This window comes from Schistocerca piceifrons, chromosome 5, assembly GCF_021461385.2.
Source record: "Schistocerca piceifrons isolate TAMUIC-IGC-003096 chromosome 5, iqSchPice1.1, whole genome shotgun sequence".
NCBI classification, from domain to species: Eukaryota; Metazoa; Arthropoda; class Insecta; order Orthoptera; family Acrididae; genus Schistocerca; species Schistocerca piceifrons.
In genome coordinates, this window is record NC_060142.1 from 413,932,038 (window position 1) to 413,958,186 (window position 26,149).

At 41.7% G+C, this 26,149-nt stretch overlaps 1 protein-coding gene and 1 pseudogene across 1 annotated transcript in view; one reads left to right on the plus strand and one right to left on the minus strand.

Annotated features, from left to right (window-relative positions):
* Positions 1-26,149, minus strand: part of LOC124799042 (C-Maf-inducing protein-like) — a 939,973-nt gene that overhangs the window by 124,316 nt on the left and 789,508 nt on the right. Inside the window, exon 3 of the mRNA XM_047262580.1 lies at positions 22,989-23,039. Within this exon, the coding sequence (XP_047118536.1) occupies positions 22,989-23,039 (51 nt within the window). The remainder of the gene's footprint in view (positions 1-22,988; positions 23,040-26,149) is intronic.
* Positions 24,725-24,842, plus strand: LOC124799801 (annotated as a pseudogene).

The window sequence follows — 26,149 nt, forward strand, 5'->3', positions numbered from 1 at the left end:
CCAGTGTTTCATGGCTACGAACACTGCCCTAGCAGTACAAAATTTATTTTCTCATGTAGTGTGTTTATTTCATTTCGCGGCAACCTTAGCTTGGACATGTAGGCAGCCCGCTGAACTTCGAAAGTGAGCGGATGGTCTATTTGTCAGGCTACTGGGCGAGATTCGTTGCTCTAAGTATGCTTGAGACAGAAGATTTATTACATAGGGATCAGAAGAAACAGGACGTACTGGGATCTACGAAGATAGTAACATTCAGTGCCTGCTGCGAAATATGTAGATCACATTACAAGGCTATCTGTTTCCAATAAAATTCTCCGAGCGTTTAATATTATGCATGCGAAAACAGGAACACAAGAAGTTATTTGCAAACGCTTGGATTTATTGTATACTCCTCTGCAAGATGAAATCTGTTTCATTGCCTCTCGCAAAATATTGCAGGTTCATGTCGATTGTCTTGAAGGCGGCTGTTTGACCGTCATACGCTTAGATTACGGAGTAGTCTTTTGTTTGTTTCAGTTGAGAGTCCACGTAAAGGTTAACTTTATATCGTAGCTACAATTCCTGTGTTACTAGAATCATATTTTCTTTGTTGATGTTACTCTTTATATTTTAGATAGTATCATATTTAATAGCAATCATTACTACATTCCAGCCGTACGTTGTCAACCTTTAGATTCTACAATAGCAGAAGGAACAGTTCACGCTGTTTTTGTGTATACAATGTTCGAACGACTAATGACACATCATTTGCACATTTAGAAAATGTATAACTGCAAGCATAGTGGAACAGAAACTCATTTTTTTTAAAATTTCAGCCAGTGAGGCAATAGGTGAAACAAAACAGACGAAAAGGAAAAAAAATGACGTCTTTTGGACACATTTTTATATGTTTTATGTTTATTCCTAGATTTCCTAGCATAGTCTTAGATTTATTACGACAAAATACATTGAGAGATGTTTTATGAAGGCCTACAGAAAATAGTGGACAAAATAAGTAAGAACTGTTGTACTGTAATTGGTGGAGATAACAATGCAAGAAAAGGAAGGGGGAATTTGTTAACAGTTATGGCAATTAATTTTGAAATAACGAACAGTTTTCATAGTTTTTTCGACCCCTCTAGTTTTCATTTGACTGCCCCTTATACAAACACTGGGATATACATAACTACACATTGTCCACTAGAAGATACAGAACAGTCGTTCTCAATCTGGGCGTAATTGCCCCCTGAGTAAAACGAAGTTTTGTGAGGGATAGAAACTAAAAAAATTGATTTTGTTTCTGTCACGAAACTGAATGATTTTCGAAACATCATTACTATTATCCCTATTTAGTAAGATTCTAATATTGTTTATATAAGTTATGAATAATTACTTTTTCTCAGTTAGTAGTATTAATCCGGTAGATGTTACAGGTTCCTCACATAGTCCATCCACTACACATATATGTTGTGATTTGTCCCGTACATTGCTGATGTTAAAAGTGAGACATAAACGTAACAAATGCTAAATATCTCAAGAAAATGTCTCCTCCAAGTTGTAGATAGTACCTGCAGTCGTCCAGAAATTGCTTCATTACTAGCTTCGAAACAGATAAATGAATTAATTGATAACACGATACAGCAGTAACTACATAAAGCTGTGCACAGTATTATTATTATTATTCTTTCTTTTATCAGACGTTATGTCTGGTCAATAATAGAAAGTGACGCGGACCTTGATCAAGCGTGACTTCCTTTTAACTGTACGGTATATGTTACATTGCATTTAGGAACTTTCGGGTAATTGAACATGTATCAATAATTACAGATTTCTGTAGTTGTATATATATGTTTGGATGTAGCTGTACTGCGTTGATGTACTGGTGGATATTGTATGTTATGACTCCTTAGTTGATAGTATAATTGGTACAATGTCAACTTTATCCTGATGCCACATGTCCTTGGCTTCCTCAGCCAGTTGGATGTTATTATTATTATTATTATTAGACTGGTTAGACAAATAGCATTAACAGCCTGAAGTAGTCCAATTTGTGCCAGTTCGGAGGTAAGGGGATCAGCAATCAAGTGGTTCGTAAACAGTAAACGTGTTTGAATTTAAGTGGGGCTGCAGTTTGCATGTCAAGCACTGCATTGGAGAGAAGTACTGCATAGGAAGTATGTTTTGTAGCAAGTGTCTACCCTTACCGTGGATAGTTAGCTCTTATCTAAGGAGGAGTTGTGGGTAGCACTTGCGATGCACTACACATTGCCCCCCCCCCCCCCCCCTCTCTCTCTCTCATACACATACACACAGTGTGTGTCAATCAGTTAGCAGTTACGGTGCACTGTGGTGATGCTCTATATTACAACACGTCCCGGAGATATCTGGATGACTTCACACAGGGAAGGGTCATCGGGAAACTGGAACGAGGACGAAGTGTGACGAGTGTAGCCCGGCAGTTTGGTATTGCTCACAGTATTGTTTCGGTGCATGGGGAGCATTCCAAACCATTGGCACAGCTACCCAAAAAAGAGAAGTTGGTCGAACACGGTGAAGTACAGCAGCAGATGTGCGCTACATTGTGCAGCAGGCAAGAAGATCCCAGACCAATTGCAGGTGCAATTGCAACCACATTTAACACGAATGGATCGTACGCAGTCTCACGCTCTATAGCGGTACGGTGATTGCAATTGGGTGGTCTCCTTGTCCGATGATTAGCATGCTGTGTCCCGTTGACACCCGCAAGTCGGTGGCACCGTCTGCGATGATGCCAAGTGTATGTAGACTGGACTGACGAGGAGTGGGGTCGCGTGCTCTTCTCGGATGAGAGCATTTTCGGTCTGAGTAGTGATTTTAGACGTACCCTCATATGGCGAGAGGTGGGAACACGTAATGCACGCAGGAACAGTGTCGAAAATGATCGTTTCGGAGGTGCACGTGTTATGTGGTGGGGAAGTATTATGTTTCACTAGCGTATTGACTTCCAAATCTTTGAACACGGCACACTCACCGGTCACCGTTATTATATCGCTGTGCCCCTTCGCCGTATGCATCTTGTCAGGGGTGAATTCAGCCCTGATTTTATTTTTATGGATGACAATGCACGACCACATCGAACAGCCCCGGTTTATCAGCTCTTAGAGAAGAGGATAATCGGCGAATGGACTGGCCTGCCCGTCCCCCAAGCTTAAGTCCCACTATGAACGTGTGGGATGCGGTGGGGAGACGTGTTTCAGGACATCCAGATGCATCAGCGACCATCCAGCAGTTGTCGACCGCAGTGGTAGAGGAATGGAACGTTTGGTTTGGTTTGGTTTGTGGGATTGGAAGGACCAGACTGCTAGGGCCATCGGTCCCTTTTTCCGCGAGCGTGAAACACCCATAAAGAATAAAAACAAACAATGGAGTCCACAAGAGACGATACAGGACAAGAAAGACTCAGACAGAGACCAGACAAAAGGAATTAAAATCACACAGAGAGTGACAGTGGTTGGCCGACCATAAAGACAAAAATGGAAAAGCCAACCACCAAGAAATGCACTAAGAAAACCCAGTGTAAAATCGTAGGCCAAAGGCCAGACTCGACACCAAAAAAGACAAACACTTAGATCAAGTGATAAAAGCCCCCTGTCCGAATAAAACGCAAAACTAAGCCTGCCATGGCAGCGTCATCTGTTAAAAGTGCTGGGAGCGAATTAGGCAGCGCAAAAGTCTGCCTGAGCGCAGTTAAAAGGGGACAGGCCAACAAAACGTGGACTACCGTCAAAGCTGACCCGCAGTGACATAAAGGTGGGTCCTCACGGCGCAATAAGTAGCTGTGCGTCATCCGGGTGTGGCCAATGCGCAGCCGGCAGTGAACAACAGACTCCTTGCGAGAGACCCGCAAGGAGGAGCGCCACGCACCGGTAGCCTCCTTGATGGCTCGAAGTTTGTTGGGTGAAGGAAGGGTGCGCCATCCTTCACCCCAGGTGCGAAGTACCTTCTGCCGCAAAACTGACCTGAGGTCACTCTCCGATAGGCCAATATCCAAGGTTGGTGCACTGACAGCCTGTTTGGCCAGCGTGTCAACATGTTCATTTCCCGGGATGCCGACATGACCCGGGGTCCACACAAAGACCACAGAGTGGCCGCACTGGGCAAGAGTATGGAGGGACTCCCGGATAGCCATCACCAGACGAGAGCGAGGGAAACACTGGTCGGTAGCTCGTAAACTGCTCAGGGAGTCATTACAGATACCGAAGGACTCACCTGAGTAGGAGCGGATACACTCTAGAGCGCGAGAGATGGGACCAGCTCAGCAGTGAAAACACTGCAGTCAGCCGGCAACAAGTGTTGTTCATAATGATCCCCTAGAGTAAGAGCGTAACTGACACAACCAGCAACCATCGAACCGTAAGTATAGACAACGTCAGAGCCTTGAAACGCGGCAAGGATTGAAAGGAAGCGGCGGCAGAGTGTCTCAGGAGGGACGGGAAGGGCACACACCACGGGGGTATACGCAGAGGGGCAGAGGTGGAAGACGGAAAAGCTCAATCCCAGAGAGAAGAGCTCTGACTCGAACCGCTATCGTACATCCTGACCGGAGCCGCGGTTCCGGAAGATGGACTACCGACTGAGGGAACAGGAGACGATAATTGGGATGCCTGGGCAAGCTACAAACGTATGTAGCATAAGCGGCCAGTAATCGTTGGCGCCGGATCCGCAATGGAGGGACACCTGCCTCCAGAAGTATGCTGTTGACAGGACTTGTCCGGAAAGCTCCAGTGGCGAGTCGGATCCCGCTGTGAAGGGAATGGAACGCTTCATGACAAGATCTCCTCCTCAAACGGGTAGCATGTTGCAGAGCGAGCACTGCTTTTTGTGGTAGTCACACACCCTATTAAGAACCATGTCCCACCTTATGAAATGTCCATGGGGCTATCAAAAACCACGACGACTTCAACGTAATTGTTGTCTTTGAATAAGAGTGTCACTTCTGTTCGCCTCAATGAGTATTTCTTTCAGTTACCTTCTGTACTACACCGTAGCAGTTAGCTCTATGTATTACAGGTAAACTGCATGTTAACGGGGGACAAGGTAAAGGAAAGGGAAGGGATTACTGACGTCAGCTGCATCGGGCCGCGGAATCAGGATTCGAACCTGCTTACTAGGCAGGTGCTTTAACCAATGCACCATCCGAGACACAGTGGTACTGCAACTGGGCGGACCATTTCGGCACGCCTCATAGCGGATCCACAGTCCCACCGAGCGCCACCTATCCGCAGTCCCTGTACATTTCCTCCATGCTCGCTACTCGTGAGATTCCCGCAGGAGGTCGGACGTTTTTGTGTATCTGCACTGAAGAAGGTGGATCCATTGCCCACCTAGGTGAACCAACTATACGAATGTGTGGCGTCTGTTCTTTTGGACATGTCCGAAAGAACAGACAACATGCATTCATAAAATTTCTACGTATGTTCCAAGTTTCATTGCGCTGTGTTATTTCACCTGGCAGTCACACACCATCCGAAAGTTACTTTAGTCTTTAACTTTTGTGCACCAGCGTAGTTAGCTGGCTGGCGGTTTTGGAGCTGGTGGTATGACTGTGGGGAACCTGGTATCCAACTGGTGACGCGTCCGCAGAGCGGCCGGTCGCTATCGATACTGCAAAATCGGCGTCGGTCGTAACCCTGGGTCCAAGCGCCGGCGCCGACTGTAACGGCCGGCTTTACGAGCGCCGCGGCCGCCCGGGGATTCCCCTCGGTGCGCGTTCTGCGCCGGGCGCATCGCCTGCGGGGCGCCCTGGATTCGAGCAAACGAAGCGCGCTGACAATTCTCCAGTGTCCCACCTCACACCATCGGGGACGTAATAAAATGCTGGACGTTGGCACAGGAGGAAAACTGTTGTTCCGTTCATTATATCCACTGTGGACGACGAACTGCAACTGTGGTACACTCTGGCGGTTTATGTAGCAACCGAACTCAAATGTATAAAACAGCTTCAAACGTCTGATTACTGTACAATTTAATTAACGTGTTAAAAATTTGACGTTAAGCATGGAAGCGAGAAAAAATTAATGAAAGGTTTGAATTTGCGCTGAAAGTAATTGGCGCTCCATTTCAAGCAAAAGTTAGTTTTTCGCTCATCCCTATGTTTATGACGTCATATCTTCTGAACTAGGTGTCGTAAAATGATATAATTTTGCAGGTACATTGAGTGATATTTGTGGATATACGAAAGTAACAAAGTAACACGTCATGCATGATGCTGGACTTTTAATTACATGAACAGCGAAAATCTAGTAAGCGATAATTTCTTTTCCTCTATCATTTTGTGGGGAGTGTCACCATGAAAAAGTTTCGTGACGGTTTCAAATTATATTTAAAGTTTACTGGAGGTTGCTAAATACCTTCATTCTCAAATACTTCTTATCAAACTGCCCTTTTCGACATAAATGCGTGAGAATTTACTCGTATTATATGAAGTTAACTATTGCGATGCAAGTAGTGATCCTCGACAAAGTATTTCTTGCTGCAATGTACGTGGTTGTGCGAACGGTGAGCATTGCTTTCAGTTAATGGTCCTCAATATTCGGCCGGCATATAAATAATTAAATCTCTCTTTACGACAGTAATAGAATCTAAACCTGATCCCAAGCTGCAGCCCGCGATGGGCCAAACCATGAGCCGAAAACAATACCATTCCACATTCATTCACAAATGCTCAGGAAAAGGAAACGTAGGTGGTGAGTAATAAGGAAATTTCTAATTACAAAATTAATATGTAAAAGACTGACATATTCTCACCAGAGTGACTGTATCCATATTAGTTTCAGTGTTTACTTTGATATACAACAATTGCAGTGCACTCGACATAAAATGCTTGGCCTTGTTAATTACAGCTTGTATCGGCAGAGGACAAAGAAGAACAGAGGTAGCATATCTTCGTTCTTCTAGCATCAGGCTAATGAAACAGTGCGACGGAGCAATGGTTCCTACATGGGCGGCGCCGCTAACATTTTGCTTAAACATATTCTCTGACTCGCACATGACGAAGTACGATTAATAATTATTATACAGCCGGACGCAGCAGACTATTTTCGAGGTATGATACATACTGGATGAGTAAAGTTCGGGTACACGCATGCCGTCAGTTACGATGCCTCAGCACGAAATTTCTGACGTTAATACTTTTCTTACTGTGCTAAACTTTTAATGTAAGATTGTACCTTATAATAAATAGATTATGATAGCACTTTAAATTTTTGAACTCGGTGAATACTTACATGAAATATTGAAAATCAAATTTTTGTTGCCCCTGAAATCTGTTAGGTAGGCAGCCCGCGACTAGGGTGAGATTCCAGGTTAGTCACTTAGTAATAAGGATGATACGCAGCCACAAACCCTTTTTGAATTAAATACAATTTATTTTCATGTGGTCAAGATAATGCGAGAGTCAAATTTGGCTGGGATTGTTTAGTGTAGACTCTTAACAAAATGTAAATTAATGTTCTTAATGTATATCAGCCATACAATAAATCAGCCAACGGCGTTGCCGCAGTGGTAACATCGGTTCCCGTCCGATCACCAAAGTTAAGCACTGTCGGGCTTGGTTAGCACTTGGATGGGTCAACGACCAGGTCTGCCGAGCACTGTTGGTAAGCGGGATGCATTCAGCCCTCGTTAAATTAGATTTACTTTTCCTTTCACTGGTCCATAATGAGGATATCATCTGGGACGTGGAACATTCCAGAAAACAATAACATACAGTAAATGTTTACAAAATAAGAACAAACATGTTAATGCACCTTCCATAGATCCCAAATGTAATTGCCCTTGTGGATGTGGAATCGGTCAAAAAAATTTTAAGCGTATTTACAATTAAAAGTACATAAAACTTGTCACCAAATACTAAATGTTCAATAGCTTAAGGTGGATATGATAATTCTTTATCTATTGTAGCCACACATGATCAAATACAAAATAAGCGTCTTAGAGCACTTATTTACAAGGATCACATTACTACACAACATTTGTACAGAAGTCAGATTGTACGCAATATTAACATCTTAATTACATACAGGCGTCACCCAGTTCTGCTAATAAATTCATCAATGTAGGAAAAAGAGTTGTCCACTAACAAATCCTTTAGACTCCTCTCAAAGTTAACTTTGTTATTAGTTAAACTTTTTATGACTGCTGTCATGCTATTGAAAATGTGTAGTGTTGAATAGAGGACGCCTTTCTGAGCCAAAGGATGTGACTTTCAATATTTGTGAAAGTAATTCTTATTTCTAGTACTGTTTCCACGGTTTGAAAAAAATATTTTTAATGACAAATTTAACTAAGGAATAAATGTATTGTGAAGCAATAGTTAGTATCCCCAGTTCCTCAGACAGCCTTTTGCAGTATGCGCTTGAATTCGCACCGCAAGTAATTCGCATTGCACGATTTTGGGCTCGGAAAACTTTTGGTTGGCTTGATAAGCTACACCAGAAAATTATCTCGTCTGACATTATGGAATCAAAGTAAGCATAGTACGTTAGCTTTTTTTATTTTTGTATCACCTATGTCTGACAACATTCGCATAGCGAGTATAGATTTGTTTAGCGGTTTCAGCAGTTCTGTGGAATGCTCCTCCCAGTTAAATTTATTGGCGAGATGTAATCCAAAGAATTTAACATTCTCAACTTCTTCTATCTGCTTGTGTCATATTTTAGGCATATACTGGCAGGAAACCTTTTACTACTTCTGAACTGCATACAATATTTTCAAGGTTTAGTGACAGAATTGGCTAGGAACCACATATTAATGTCCATGAAAATTTCATTAGTCGACCTTTCTAAGGCTGTACTTGATTTACTATTTATTGCAATGTTTGTATCATCTGTCAAAAAAAGAAACAAAATAAAATTTGATTCTGGCAATGTTACTGTTGAAAGGTCATTCATATACACAAGAAAAAGTAAGGGGGCCTAAGATGGAACCTTGGGGGACACCACATGTTACTGGTTCCCAGTTGGACAATGTCTGATAACTTCATACACGTCTCTTTCCTACTGACGCCCTTTGTTTTCTGCCAGAGGTATAGGATTTGAATCATTTTGCAGCATTTCCTGTTACACTGTAATATTTTAATTTACTTAAAATGATATAGTTATTTACACAGTAAATTGTCTTTGACATATCGCAAAATGTACCAGTAGCATATAATTTATTGTCTAATGAATTAAGTACATTCTCATAATATGTGTATGTAGCCTTCTCAATATCAGAACTCTTTAGAAACCCTAATTGTAACTTGGACAATATTTTATTTGTGGGCAGATGGTTAAGAAGACGACTGTATATTATCTTTTCTAAAGTTTGAGAATCCTGGCAAAAGTGAAACTGGACGGAAGTTTGCTAGTATTTCTCCTCTCTTATACAAATGCTTAACTTCAGCATATTTTAACCACTCAGGATACGTTCCACTGATAAGACTGCTTATAAATAAATAACTTAAAATGTCACTAAACAGATGCTCCCTGTTTAATCAACTTTGTTGATATATTTTCATAGCCACTAGAATGTTTTGATTTTAAGGATTTTATTGTGGACATTAGTTCTATCGATGTTGTAAGGGCCATACTCAAATTATTGTAGTTATTGTAATGACTGGTTTGAGGTATTCCAAGACAGCATCTACTTACTTTTCAGTAACAATTACGAAGGGACGCATTAACAAAATGTCATCCTATTGCAACAACACTAGGAAAAGCAGCATCAATCAGTAGAAAACATCTCCGTGAAATAGAATTCCACAGGTAAGGCACTGCTTTAAAATTGTCAATCCTAACAGCAGCCTCGCCATGTTCCACCAAAATACGATATCCCATAGTGTCATTATTTCGTTACTTGATGCGACCATCCTTTTCTGATGATGTATTTGCTTTGATGCCCTTATTACTATTCTCAATATCTTGCAGTATTTTTTCTGATGATCTATAGCATTTACGTCAGAACTCTTTCCAGCTGATATAGTTTCTTTTCTGACTTACAGGATACCTTCATTCCTTCGGTAATCCATAGCCTTTTGACAGCATTTAGTCTAATCTGGATTAGTTTGCGGGAGGGGGGGAGAAACAGTTTTCAAGTAAGTTAAGGAGATTTATTAGTAAAAATCTTGCATTTCTCATTCATTCTATGAGCACTGTACCCTTCACTCCAATTCATGCCTCTGATGAGTTCCCTACAAGAATTAATTTTTGTCTTACAGACTACCTTTTGATTTCAGACTTAGACTGATCAGTATTAACGTTTAGCAAAAGGAACTGCATGTCATGGTCTGAGAGGGTCCTTATTACTGTGACGCCAATTGCGGATTTACTTCGTTGGCAAGTAGCGTCTCCGGTCAAGAAAACTGGCGATGGACGGACAGCGACCACATTAAGTTCGTATTTTGTGCGTTTGTTCCCCAAAAAAGAATACCATAGCTAAGAATTGAGTGTACATATTAATAATATGTAACTAAAAGACACTGCATGTTACACACTGATGAAGGGATTCGAAGGGTATAACATGCTGATGACATTCTGTTTGCAAGTACCTTTGAGTGTTCAAACCACTTCAACTGAGAATCAATATTCATTCCAAGAAATTTTACATTTATTACATAGTCTATAGAGGTGCCATCTACATTTAATTCAACATTGTCATTTCTCCTCTTCAAACTGAAATTTATGGTATTAGTTTTCTTTATGTTCAATGGCACTTTATTGCTTTCTGACCAATCATAAACTTCCTTGAGAGTTTCATTTGCTTTCTCAGCAAGGAGTTCTCTTGTTTTCTCATAATATTGCTGTCATCAGTGAAGAGAATTTTTTTCACCATGAGTAGCACTACTGGGAAAGTCATTGATGTACATCAGGAATAGTATTAGTCCTAATATGCTACCTTGCAGAACCCCAATATGAATGTATATTGGTTCTGATAAGTGTTTTACTAATGTTTAGATCTATTTGAAGTATGTGTTATCTCTACTCTTTTTAGGTATGATCGAAACCAGTCGTTAGCTACCCCTCTTATTCCTAATGCTTCTAATTTATTTAATAGAAAGATCCAAAAATATGCCTGTGACACACTCGCTTCAGGTACAACTTTTGTCACTTCTACTATGGCTGACTCCGTATTTTTGTCACTTCAGAAACCAAACTGTGATTCGCTTTAAAGATTTTATTTATTCAGATAATTCATTAATCTGTCTTTCATAACTGCTTGTATTATTTTTGAGAATGCTGACACCAGGGAAATGGGCCGGTAATTTTCTATGTCTTCTGCATTGCCTTTCTTAAGCTAAGGTACAACCCTTGCCTGTTTTAACTGCTCTGGAAATGTATAATCCGTATGCATTTTTTCAGTATACACATTGGTACGTCATCTAAGCCTACTGACTTTTTATTTTTTATTTTTTAACAGTTTTATATAGCTAACACTTGGTTCAAGAATCATAAAAGAAGGCTGTATACAGGGAAGAAGCCTGGGGACACTGACAGGTTTCAGATAGATTATATAATGGCAAGACAGAGATTTAGGAACCAGGTTTTAAACTGTAAGACATTTCCAGGGGCAGATGTGGACTCTGACCACAATCTGTTGGTTATGAACTGTAGCTTAAAACTGAAGAAACTGCAAAAAGGCTGGAATTTAAGGAGATGGGACCTGGATAAACTGAAAGAACAAGAGGTTGTACAGTGTTTCAGGGAGAGCATAAGGGAACAGTTGACAGTAATGGGAGAAAGAAATACAGTAGAAGAAGAATGGGTAGCTTTGAGGGATGAAGTGCTGAAGGCAGCAGAGGAGCAAGTAGGTAAAAAGACGAGGGCTAGTGGAAATCCTTGGGTAACAGAAGATATACTGAATTTAATTGATGAAAGGAGAAAATATAAAAATGTAGTAAATGAAGCAGGCACAAAGGAATACAAACGTCTCAAAAATGAGATCGACAGGAAGTGCAAAATGGCTAAGCAGGGATGGCTAGAGAACAAATGTAAGGATGTAGAGGCTTATCTCACTAGGGGTAAGATAGATACTGCCTACAGGAAAATTAAAGAGACGTTTGGAGACAAGAGAGCCATTTGTATGAACATCAAGTGCTCAGATGGAAACCAAGTTCTAAGCAAAGAAGGGAAAGCAGAAAGGTGGAAGGAGTATATAGAGGGTCTATACAAGGGCGATGTACTTGAGGACAATATTCTGGAAATGGAAGAGGATGTAGATGAAGATAAAATGGGAGATACGATACTGCGTGAAGAGTTTGACAGAGCACTGAAAGACCTGAGTCGAAACAAGTCCCCCAGAGTAGACAACATTCCATTGGAACTACTGACGGCATTGGGAGAGCCAGTCCTGACAAAACTCTACCATCTGGTGAGCAAGATGTATGAAACAGGCGAAATACCCTCAGACTTCAAGAAGAATATAATAATTCCAATCCCAAAGAAAGCAGGTGTTGACAGATGTGAAAATTACCGAACAATCAGTTTAATAAGCCACAGCTGCAAAATACTAACACGAATTCTTTACAGGCGAATGGAAAAACTAGTAGAAGCAGACCTCGGGGAAGATCAGTTTGGTTTCCGTAGAAATGTTAGAACACTTGAGGCAATACTGACCCTACGACTTATCGTAGAAGCTAGATTAAGGAAGGGCAAACCTACGTTTCTAGCATTTGTAGACTTAGAGAAAGCTTTTGACAATGTTGACTGGAATACTCTCTTTCAAATTCTGAAGGCGGCAGGGGTAAAATACAGAGAGCGAAAGGCTATTTACAATTTGTACAGAAACCAGATGGCAGTTGTAAGAGTCGAGGGGGGCATGAAAGGGAAGCAGTGGTTGGGAAGGGAGTGAGCCAGGGTTGTAGCCTCTCCCAGATGTTATACAATCTGTATATTGAGCAAGCAGTGAAGGAAACAAAAGAAAAATTCGGAGTAGGTATTAAAATCCATGGAGAAGAAATAAAAACTTTGAGGTTCGCTGATGACATTGTAATTCTGTCATAGACAGCAATGGACTTGGAAGAGCAGTTGAACGGAATGGATAGTGTCTTGAAAGGAGGATATAAGATGAACATCAACAAAAGCAAAACGAGGATAATGGAATATAGTCGAATTAAGTCGGGTTATGCTGAGGGAATTAGATTAGGAAATGAGACACTTGAAGTAGTAAAGGAGTTTTGCTATTTGGGGAGCAAAATAACTGATGATGGTCGAAGTAGAGAGGATATAAAATGTAGACTGGCAATGGCAAGGAAAGCGTTTCTGAAGAAGAGAAATTTGTTAACATCGAGTATAGATTTAAGTGTCAGGAAGTCGTTTCTGAAAGTATTTGTATGGAGTGTAGCCATGTACGGAAGTGAAACATGGACAATAAATAGTTTGGACAAGAAGAGAATAGAAGCTTTCGAAATGTGGTGGTGCAGAAGCATGCTGAAGATTAGATAGGTAGATCACATAACTAATGAGGAGGTATTGAAAAGGATTGGGGAGAAGAGAAGTTTGTGGCACAACTTGACTAGAAGAAGGGATCGGTTGGTAGGACATGTTCTGAGGCATCAAGGGATCACCAATTTAGTATTGGAGGGCAGCGTGGAGGGTAAAAATCGTAGAGGGAGACCAAGAGATGAATACACTAAGCAGATTCAGACGGATATAGGTTGCGGTAGGTACTGGGGGATGAAGAAGCTTGCACAGGATAGAGTAGCATGGAGAGCTGCATCAAACCAGTCTCAGGACTGAAGACCACAACAACAACAACAACAACAACAAGTTTTATTGACTTCATTCTCTGTGGTTGGAAGTAACATCATTGTATTTAGTGCAACATTATTTACAGGTGTTATATTTGTTTTGGGGATTTTTTGCTGTAAGTTCTCTGCAATACTTGAAAAATGCTCGTTTACATAGTTTGCTAAGTGTTGTGGTCCTTATCCCCCTCCCTTAGTAGTATGTTATTCTGAGTTTCCTTTTTTATAACATCCCTGACTGCTTTGCTTTTATTCTCTGCATTATTTATTTTTTGTCATTTAATGACTTTTTGCAGCAATCAGCACCTTCCTATAGATCTTTTTGCATCTATGATAGAAATTTAAGAAGTCTGGATTATTGCGAATCTTTTTCATGGAACTGAGGTGTTTGGGAGGACTATATGATACATGCTGTTATCCATCTGGTTTTGTGGGATGTTGATACAGACATGTATACTTTTGGAAATGCCTTTTCAAAGTTCAGTTTAAACAATGTGGAGAATTTAGAGAATTTCATATTCACATTGGTTTCCTTATACACTTCATCTTAGTTTTATTTTCATAGTTCTCTTGAAAAATCTTTTACTTTGATTTCGGATAGATGTCGTTTGTAATCTTATAGTTTAGGGAATCATTCGATGCCTGATTTTACTGTTGTTATTTGACAGAGATGATTTGATAGTCCGAGATGTTTTACAGCTACATCACATTTTTCCATGTCCACATGGTCAATTACTGATGCAGTCATTGTAGTAACCCTTGTTGCACTATCGACCAAGAGGGACATGCCAAAACTTTGAAGGATGTTTATGAAGGTGCTGCTGAATTAATTTATGATATTAGTGCTGATGTTAACGGCCCCACACAGAATTATGTTGACATTTGTACTTGAGGCTTTATCTAGAACTTCTGCCAATTTATTGAAAAAAGTGTCCACATTACCACTGGGAGATCTATACACACACAAAATAATTAATTTCTTGGTGATATCAAGTCCTGTTAATTCAATAGCTGATATTTCAAAGTGTTTGTCTTCACTTACTGTACTGAGGTCGTGACCTGATTTGAACTGTGTTCCTTTTATGATATAAATGCGTGATCCTCCACCCCTTGAAGTAGTTCTGCAGTAAGAATTTGCCCTTTCATACAATGATAACACTACATGTTGCATTTTTGTGTCTCTACACCAGTGCTCAGTAATACAAACTAATGTGCAGTTCAAAGATTGGAGCTCAACTTCTAATAGTTGTATCTTATTTCTTATTGACTGAATGTTTTGATGGAGGATTGTTACGGCTGTGAAATGCCCCAAGTTACTCTTTCCAATGGTTTGTTTTTCTTCGTGACATCTGGTATGTGTGATATTTAAAGTACTAAAATCTGTCTTGTGAGTGATTGTTTCAGTATTTTTTAAACTGCTGGAGATACTCTTTAGGCAGGGAAACCAGTTGTCTGGATTTATCTTAAAAAAGACCCCACACTGATAGAGCTCCATCAAGGTGTGGTCGATCATGACGCCAGAACAGCTCAACAAAGTGTTGGTTGGTGCCATGAGTCAGGGAAGCTATGCTGTCCAGGTCACCAACTATGCCCTATGCCCCATCCCTGTCCAAACTTCTTCCCGCCCCACCCACTATCACTACACGGTCCTCTTATAAAATACGGTGGATACGGTGTGCTAGCTGGACGCTTTCTGTCAGGCAGCTATGTGAATGCTATTCTATATATGTGGTAATGATGGCCTCCAGGCGTGTGGCGTGGGAGATGCATTAACATCTTTAAACTATGATATATATTTTTTTGCAATCTGCAGACTCTGTAAAGCCACCACATCAGTATTACAAAACAAAAAGGTTAATTCTTGTGAGACACGAGTAGTGAAATATACCAGCTTGTCTCATCATTAACTTTCCAACAGCAAACTTGCTTTAGAGCTGTGCTTCGTTCGCTTCACGGACGAAGTCCGATTTGCATGGAGCCGTTGTATTGTTACTATTACCGACGTTGTAGCCCTTACAAACTACAGCCCTACAACCTTGGAAAAGTCAGCGACCACGAGGTACATATATGCGTAGTAGTTGTGGATTTGAGAATCTGCTGATGTGGGGCTTACCTCCTACTAAAATATAAACGTGGGTGGATCTGTATCGTTACCTTGAACGTCAGTGGTGTATTGTATAGCCCAGTGCGGCTGCCCTGCCCCAGCCGGGACACGAACCACGCCCTGGGCGCCCCGCCGGCGGGTCGATCACCCGCGGCCACGGCTGTCCGTGTGACTGATGCTGATGCTGCGGCCCTAATGGAATGGAAACCTCGCCACCGCCCTTCTGTCCACGTCATTATCGATGATTTCCCGAGGGGGGACTTCAGCGTGAGGGACTACCGGCGGTTGGGGAAGGGGTTGAGGAGGGGGAGGGGGGATCAGAGAGCAGCCATGCGCCCCTAGCTGGGCTGGGGATGACCTCCTCGGAATTATCGGCTCCCCCTGTTACGTCCGCCTTCCAGACCTTGACAGGTAGCTGTCCAGATCCTATTGCGTAATTTACTTTAGTCTCTGGCAGATGGTCTCCCTCAGCACACGTGCTCTATTCATTCTGCATGCCAAACTGCAATAAGACATGACAGGTGAGAATGTGCTTCCCTCGGAGCTGACAGCCGGTACATACGGTATATGAAAGATAGTGTCAGCGTTTTGGTCATTTGATAATGCCAATAAAAGCGGGATGTACACGGAATAAAAATGCGATTTACAGAGATTTCAAATTACTGTCTCTAGTAAAATATTACTGGAGAGCAATGTAATGCTAAAATTAGAAATGAGGAAGAGAATATCGCTCGTTATCAATATATTACTTTAAGCTTTTACTCGAAAAAGCTGTTGATATCTTCAAAGGAAAAATAAACTGCAGTTAAGGTGAATGGAGCTACCATTCACTGCACGAGATTTACGAATGACATTGAAAAACATGTACAAAATACACATCCTAGATTTTCAACATTTCTCAAGAAATCTAAACTTAAGATTAGTAGTAAAAAGACCAAAGTTATTGCAGTAAGCAAATCAGACGAGGACGACAGCTGACATCTAGAGTGAAAGAACAAAGATAGAAAACGTTGCTAAAATTTCTTATTTACACCCCTTAATTACAGGAGACGACAGACAGAGTATGATTACAAATATAAATTCAAAATTAAACATTCCTTAAAATTAAAGACGACAATAATTACTGCTAAGGTTATTCAGTTTAGAAAAGAAAAAATAAAGTCAAGATATTCATATGAAATGTGTTCCGGTATGGTTGTAAAAGCTGGACAATGTTTAAAGCATTGAGAAATGGCGGAAATGTGTCTTTGGAAAAGGCCAACGAGAAGCACCTATGCAGAATCGAAATGCACTAAAGATTTTCCGAAATAAATCAAAGAAAGATGAAACCCCATAGAACGCTCCGAAAAGGAAAACTAAACTTATTGGACATTTACGAGAATACAATAAGTTTTTAATAAATATATTGCAAGGTTAAATTGCGAGAAGAAAAGCAAGTGGAGGCCAGCAAAGAAAACAGTAGATCTACTGGAGGTAACAAAACGTTAAAATTATGAGGAAAGCAATAGTTGCAGTTCTAGTGTCTAGTATGAAAATTCTCAAGGTGTATATAAAATTTTCGATGAACCGACAATTATGTTTGTGGCAATGTGTGCAAAAATATTCGTAAGTGCCCGCACACATTTACGAAAGCGCCAAGTGCTACCGTACACATTAAGAAGAAGCAAACTGGTCTGCTGGCAAGTCAGACAGTAACAGAGATCCGCGTCTTCGTGTTTTGTTGCGAACTGTGAAAAATGGAACCGGATGCTATGTCGGTATAAGCATTCTGAAGCCGAGATAAATTTAATAATGCATGTATTTACTTTTGATTCAAAAGCATCCTGGACGAAAGTAACTGTTAGTGCTGTTCCACGTTCGGACTGAACATCAACAAATTTAACGGCGGACAACATCAACACACACTGAAACTGGCGTCTGTTGCTGAGATTTATATTGGACGAAATGGAAATAGCAGGGGCAGTGTTAATGCCATCGATCGCAAAGATCTGTGTAAGCAGAATATTTGACCGCAACTTGCCACTCGCAGATCAACTGATGATCACTCGGCGACACGAACAGATACTACTGAGAAACTCATTTAACACTTATCACCAACATCTAGCTTCCCTTCTAACCATCATCATAAGGATGAAGCTGCATACTCCAGCTCAAAATGGAGTCAAAATTTTAGATGACTTCGACAAAGGTATATACTATCTATCGTCACCTCCATTTAATACTTACGTTCGAAGAAATTGTTGCCCCTTGTTTTTTATTTCTTTTGTTACTAGCGTCACTTCAGATATTATGCTTTTTGTAGATGCCCAGTAAATTTCAACTGAGTGTGAGGACAGTCTTTAACAGATCTCTACATGCTTATGACAGCAGCACGAGTGTCTGCTTTGAATGCCTCTATGACAAAGTTCATAACTGTTGCGGTCAAATACAATTATTGACAATCTAACAGTAAAGAGAGCTCCAAAAGTATGTTTTCCACAACCAACAAGAGCTTAGAAACCAGCAGACGAGAAACCACGTTTACAATCTTATTCTAAATTCGTTGGGTCTTTATGTGAAAACACGCAACCTGTTTACACACTCCCGCGCGGGATTAGCCGAGCGGTCTTGGGCGCTGCAGTCATGGGCTGTGCGGCTGATCCCGGCGGAGGTTCGAGTCCTCCCTCGGGCATGGATGTGTGTATTTGTCCTTAGGATAATTTAGGTTAAGTAGTGTGTAAGCTTAGGGACTGATGACCTTAGCAGTTAAGTCCCATAAGATTTCACACACATTTGAACATTTTTTTTGTTTACACACTGGGAAACAATTGCAAGGACACTTTTTCGAAACCCTGTAATTGTCTCCCATGGCGACTTTGAAGTTTGAAATTTAGTTCACGATGCCTACAACGTTCCTCAGTAATAGTGCAAATTCGTGGCGTCCTGCGACCTCACCCCGCGGCTCGGCGGCGTTTCAATCAGCAAGGTGTCGACACATAAACAAAGGGCAGAGCTTAGAAGTTCATGTCTGGTGTAAGGTGGGTTCTGCCCAACGGCTCAACGCCATCATGGACGTGTCACTCTATCGCACGATTGTCACACCCCCTCTTATCCACATTTCACCCCTTCTTATGACACTTCTGCGATGGGGGTCAGAATCGTGAGGCCCAAAGCTGAATTCGCGTGGTTTTCTTGTAGATGGCCGAAGAAAACATTTCAGACACACCGACGAGAATCAACAAGGAAAAACATTAGGGGACGGCATAAAGGGCGTCATTGAAACCAACCTCTTCCTTGGGGTGTTAATACCACACATTTCGAGGTCGAAATCGACAATTCGCAGTGTGGTAGGCATCAAGACGAAGTTCTTGACAATGTTGACTTCCCTGAGGACGATTCAACCCTTTTCTAAGTACACCATGCTCTAGAAAACTCATTGCATAAAACTGCAGTCGCGCTGCCCTCCAAAGGGTGCAGTTTTTGCCCTAATATACAGAATGGAACAACTGGGGACCGTTAAAAATCATCCGACGAAATTTGAACTTCACCTGCAGCAGCAAAGGGTGTTTACGCTTTTTCACCTCTCCTGTTTTGCGCCCTCCTGTAGCGCGATCACAGAGAGGTACAACAGTGACATATTTGTGGTTAAAACTGCGAAGGGTCCCTCTAAGACCCCCAGTTGGGCAAAACTCTCGATGCCACCAAGCCGCTTTTGCTGAGCACTGTACAGAGGCAAAACCGTTATGACAGTCCTAGGCGCCTGCAAGCATGCAATCCCTTGACACCCCCGTGCGCCCAGCTGCCTAATAGGAGGCGTAAGAGCAGCACAGCCTGCCTGCAGGCACCTAGGAGTTTAGTCACAGTTTGTCTCTGCACAGGTATATTTTTAAAGCGCTCAACAAAGATGAGCAGGTAGCACCAAGGGTGTTGCCTCAACTGGGACTCTTACTGTAGAGACTCTTTGCCGTTTTACTCACGCACGTTTTGATGTCACACCCCTCTGTGATCATGCCGCAGGAGGGCGCTTAGCAGCAGACCTGAACAAGCATACGCCTTCTTTACTGCTTTAGATCATGTTCAGATTTCGGCAAATGGTTTTGAATGGTCCCTAGTGGCTCCCCCCTGTACACGAGAGAAAAAAGGTCGCACTGCTCTCCAAAGCGGTGTGATAACGCTCAGTGGGGTTGTTGACAGCAAGAAATGGCATGGTTTCAGTGACATCCCTTGCGCCACTCCTAAGGCCTTTTCGTGTCGATTCTGAGTGGCCGTGTGACTGAAATGTTTTCCATGGCCACATATAATAAAACCACCTGATTTCAACGCTGGGCGTTGTGATTCTGACCTCCAAACAGAGGCGCCAAAAGAATGGACGAAATGTGGGTAAGAAGGTGTGTGACGGCCGTGTCATAGTGTGACACTTCCACGATAGCGTTGGCCAGAATTGCTGAGAAATTTGGTGCCAGTGTGCCTCCAACCCAACTTACACGTCAAATTAACTTATGAACTCTGGCCTTTGTTTGTCATGCGCCAACACATTGCTGTGTGAGGCGTAGCCGAGCCCGAGAGTGACGTCACAGCGCGCCAAGCATTTGCACAGTCACAAAGGAAGGTAATAGGCACCTTTGAGCCAAATTTCAACGCTCTGCGTCGCCATGGGAGCCAGTTACGATGTTTCGAAGAAGTGATACTTTAATTGTGTTGAGCAGCCTAGTTTCTGATGAAAACATTCTGTGATTTGAGTGTTATGTATTCTTCGAGGAAAAGTTAACATGCTGTCACTCGATAGAGTTTTATGGAAATTGAAGTTTTCATTGTATACCAGAGTTTCTTCCGACGTGTCATTACTAAGGAATATTATAAAATTTCTCTGATAAATGCTCAGGGTTCCTGTCTCAATTTCCTTTCTGATGTGTGTTAAATGTGGGGGCAACGGCAGCATGTTACGCGTTCTTCAACCTGTAATTCCGATAGTCCTCTCTGCTACTGTGTTACCGATTCTAGAAAGCAAGCAATAAATTATGTCCTGTTCATTAAAAATGTTGAAAATATAAGAAGGCAATTCAAAGAAGGAGTGACGGTAACAGTTAAACGCTTGGTCCATGACGAATTTTGTCGTTAGAATACACTACTTAAGTAGAAGAGGAATTTTTTTCTTTAGTTAGACTTCGGGATGTGCCCATGCAGTCATCTCAAAAGTGGAATGTCATTTCTGACGATACGCCTGTAAGGACAACACAACACTGAATCCCCGAGCGGAGAGAATCTCAGACCAGGCCGAGAATCTACTTCGGTTAACATTCCGCCACGTCGATAGCGCGTCTACTGCACCTGTTTAAGTGACCACCCTGGCATTCACCTTATAATATAAGAATATCAAGGGAAACCTAAATCAGGGTGGTCAGGCGGGAATTTGGTACAATATTACCCATTTCTTAACCACTGCACCACCTCACGCGGTCCGAAACAAGAATAATATCTCTATACATGGCGAAAAAATGCCAGTGCAGATACTGCGGAACGTACCAATACCTTATGCAGAAATATGGAAGTCATGGTCGAATAAGAATTGACTGTGACCTTATATGCCAACTTCACTTTTCATCATTCTTGGATTTTAAAACTTCCCTGGATTTCTAAAAAGATTATCATCATTATCGAGGGAGATCATTTTTAAAAGTGAACTGATATGGAGTTATCATTAGTAGTGCAATTATATTTCCGAATTTAAGCGGTTAATAGATCAGAAAGATAATAGCTACACTAGGTACTGAGACGACGTTAATAATATTTACATTCTGCTTTTGTGTTGTCGGTATATGATGACAACGTAAGTCAGGTATTGGCATGATCGGCCAGCCGGAGTGGCCGTGTGGTTCTAGGCGTTACAGTCTGGAGCCGAGCGACCGCTACGGTCGCGGGTTCGGATCCTGCCTCGGGCATGGATGTGTGTGATGTCCTTAGGTCAGTTAGGTTTAATTAGTTCTAAGTTCTAGGCGACTGATGACCTCAGAAGTTAAGTCGCATAGTGCTCAGAGCCATTTTATTGGCATGATCTGAGTAGCAGTTTTGTTTATATAGAGTTTTGAAGTGTTTGTGTGTGTTTCATTCAAATAGATAATCCAGACTACAATTCCGCCTTAAAATAATTTAATTTGGACGGTTTAACGCCAGCGGAAGCTCATTAAAAGATGTTGAAGCTTTGTAAGGAGTCCAATCGTTAGCATGCAACAGTTAGAATTTGTAGCTGAATAAGATAATAAGATTAGAAGTATTTCCCTTGTGAAGATTATCGTCGGTAAAAGCGTGCGGAACTATAGATGTAAGCCGGCCGAAGTGGCCGTGCGGTTAAAGGCGCTGCAGTCTGGAACCGCGAGACCGCTACGGTCGCAGTTTCGAATCCTGCCTCGGCCATGGATGTTTGTGATGTTCTTAGGTTAGTTAGGTTTAACTAGTTCTAAGTTCTAGGGGACTAATGACCTCAGCAGTTGAGTCCCATAGTGCTCAGAGCCATTTGAACCATTTTTGAACTATAGATGTAAACAGGAAGTGCACAATATGGTATTGTAGATCGACAGAATGACGATTAATTTCAATGAAATAACTAACGCCGTTCACATATCCAAAGAAAGAGTACCGGACAGTACACATGCGTAATTAAATACGATAAATCTTGAATCAAAACTGGTGCCACATTTGTGGAAAACATGATAAAGAATTTCTCATAGATGTTTGGACCGTTCTAGAAAGGTTCAAACTAACTTTTCGTGATGTTCTGTGGATGAGACGAGAATCCACAACTTCACGTCAGAAATGAAAATCTACACACACCAATGGATAGAAGGCTGTAACCTTGCGGAAAAAAGAAAAAAAAGAAAGAAAATTGAAGTCGATTTTCTTAGCCACAATTGTTATGTTCACCGTTTCCTTGGATGCAAAAGTATTCTAACTGGTTAGCATGCAAGGTATAACTGAATAAATCAGTAATGATAAGTGACAGGTATTTGAACTGTCACTGATGTCGTAACACACATAATGTAGCTTTCTTTTATCTTTATTTTTTTTAAAAGAAGTAACAAGGGAGCCATAATTCATCAGCGCTTTATTCACTAACACACTAAACAGTATCATCCAAGTATTTATTGCTCAGTAACATGCGTATCTTACCTTCCACAGTATGGAATGCAACCACTGGTCACGAGTGTACGCGTTGTTCGCCTGGAACAAAAGAGCATTTCAGTTACGGTATTTAACTTCTGACGATCTGCACATACAAAATTACGAAGGTAAGATTCATAACTACCCACATATCTTCAATATCTACATATTCTTGTAGAAGTATTCGTGCACTCATGGCTATACTTCACCGTGCTTTCTTAGTTTTTTCTGGAATCTATTAAAATTACATACCTACCAACTTAACTTTTAACTTTCGTAATTATGTTTTTGCAGTTACTGAGCTGTGTTGCAAATACAGAAGAAAAAGAACCAAATTACTGCTCAAGCAGAGCACACTGCAGGAATTTACTCGTGTTGTCAAGTCTAATTGAATTTAGATTTGCTTGGAATATGCAGTGTACCGCTCTGCGTCTTAAGGAAGCTTCTTTCATATTCCCACTGCAATCGAAAAAAAATTACTTAAGTATTAATATAAAAAACAATTTTTTTCGTAATTGGAGCAGTATCTTATTTTAGATCTACATGGAAATCTTGCGATTTCCTCTGCAAACAAAAGATTGTACACATGCATCACATTTCCCACAATGTTTGACAAGACAAATACAACACAAAATATGAGTTTATGGGTTCCTTGGTGGTTGAAGAGAAGTTACGCTACAGGACACAGCGTATTTATGTAAGTTCCTATTTCTGCTGTGCTAGTGCATATCAGCATACTGCAACAGCTTGCAGCGACGTTACATATATTGTCTGTTCTTATTTTTCCGTGACATTTTACTGGTTACTGAAGTTGTTACTGAAGTTTTTACTGATTAGGATGCCGAGTAGCGTCGCATTATAGACGAAAATTGCGTGAATTTTATATATTTCGGTATTCTTGTGTGTTGCCGCGCTACATTGTTTGAAGTGCGTGGCTTTAACCTATGCGAGGATTGATTGATATAATGCAGTTTGGCGTAAATGAATTGGTCAAGGTAAAATTAATTTACTTGATTGAACTACAGTGGCCAACCTTAACAGGTTCACGGCCTTGATCACAGTTGAACTTAAGATGGAATTTTCCAAATATTTAGGGTGTAGTTGTGGCAAATACAGCGTTTGACTTTCCATTTACTATTGTCGTCTGTGCTAGTATGACTGACGGAACGCTGAACGGCTAGAAGGTTAAAGACAAATTAATTACGTATGGCTGTACTGAAATTATTCTAAGTCACGTGGTGAGGCGTAGGCCGAGATATTATAAATGTGCGTAGTTGAGAAAAAAAAATGTATTCCTGATCATGCTCTGTCGATTGACAATACGAATAATTCGGTTACAAGTTAGAGTTGTTATTTACGAGAACAATAATTGAGTAATATTAATGGATTCACTATCGAGCACGTAATTAATGATTTTCTGTCTTGATTACTTGCTGCGTAAATACCTTTTTAATTCTTCAGTTAAAAATGCGTTATGTGACTGGTGAGATGACCGAGTAAACATCTCCCTCTGCGTTTCTGGATGGATATTTTATACTTTTTGTGTGTATTGCTGTGGGCGTAGTTCCGAAAAGAGTGTGTAAGTAACAGCAGTAACCTGAGCAACATTAGGTGTAATTTTTTGTGTCTCTGAATTTAAGAACCGACTTGCCGTATAAGCAGTGAGTTTGTTATGAAATACGGCAGCTCCTTTTAGACAAAGCAACATATTCAAAAAATTATTTGTTGTTCTTACCACACAACGTGGTAACGGCCTTGCCGCAGTGGATACACCGGTTCCCGTGAGATCACCGAAGTTAAGCACTGTCGGGGGTGGTCGGCACTTGGATGGGTGACCATCCAGGCCACCATGCGCTGTTGCCATTTTTCGGGGTGCACTCAGCCTCGTGATGCCAATTGAGAAGCTATTCGACCGAATAGTAGCGGCTTCGGTCAAGAATCCCATCATAACGACCGGGAGAGCGGTTTGCTGACCCCACGCCCCTCCTATCCGCATCCGCCACTGAGGATGACACGGCGGTCGGATGGTCCAGGTAGGCCACTCGTGGCCTGAAGACGGAGTGCTTTTTTTTTTGTTTTCACTACACAACGTAGTTCGTGTTGCTCACAACTGACTAAATACCTCAACCAGGTACGGATATCCTCCTGCATTGGATAAGAACGTCTCAGACCTCTAGCGAATGCATTAGAAACAGAGAAATGTTGGATGCGTATCGAGCAATAATCTGCACTTACTGAACATGCGAACTGAGACCAGGAGTTCGTTATTAAGAATCTCCGTACTCAACAGTGACCGTTGGCTGTGTTGAGGGTGAGAGGTCGATTACAAGTATCACTATGGGGAAGGACTTGGGCCACATGTGTGTCGTTATCATACGACATTGGCTACGAGCTAATACACTGACGGATGACGTCGATTTTGATCTAATGAGGGCATAAGCCACCTGAGGTATAGTCACTGTACTGGTAATGGTTCCAACGTCGTCCGCTTAGTGGCACAGCTACCAGAGCGCCGTCTGTGTCTATCCTTTAAGAAGGAATGCTCACAGCCAGAAGGCTCAGCGTGATACAAACGTGAGAAGCAAGCAATCATGCCAAGGAGAGACGCATTCGTGCTTCCTACAGCCAATTGGGAGAGCTTGAAACGGGTTAGATTGTGACCTTCTGAGTGGCGGGATGATCCTTTCGGAGAATTGCCGCACAAATTGGATGTGCTGCGTCAGTTGTACAACGATGCTGATATAAGTGATCAAGTGAACAGTGTCACATCCATACACGGGTTTCTGGACATCCACGCAGCACAAATGCCCGCCATGATTGTCGTATTGTAAGGCCAGCACTGGCAGACCGTAGAGGTACCACAGCACAGATAAGAGGGCTTGTGAGCCCAGACGTGTCAACACGAACTGTTGCGAACTGGTTATTAGAAGTAGGACTACGGGCACCCACACCTCTAGCGCGTCTTGCACTCACGCCACAGCATCGAAGTACACGTCACGACACGTTCCATCAGAGGGATCATTTGGAAGATCGAATGGAGCGTCGTGGTCTTCAGCGAAGAAAGCGGATTCTGCCTGCACTCAAGTGACGATCGTTTGCGCGTACAACGTAGACCTGGTGGGTTCTGTCTCGCAGAGTGCATTCGTCCGAGACACACTGGCACCACCCCA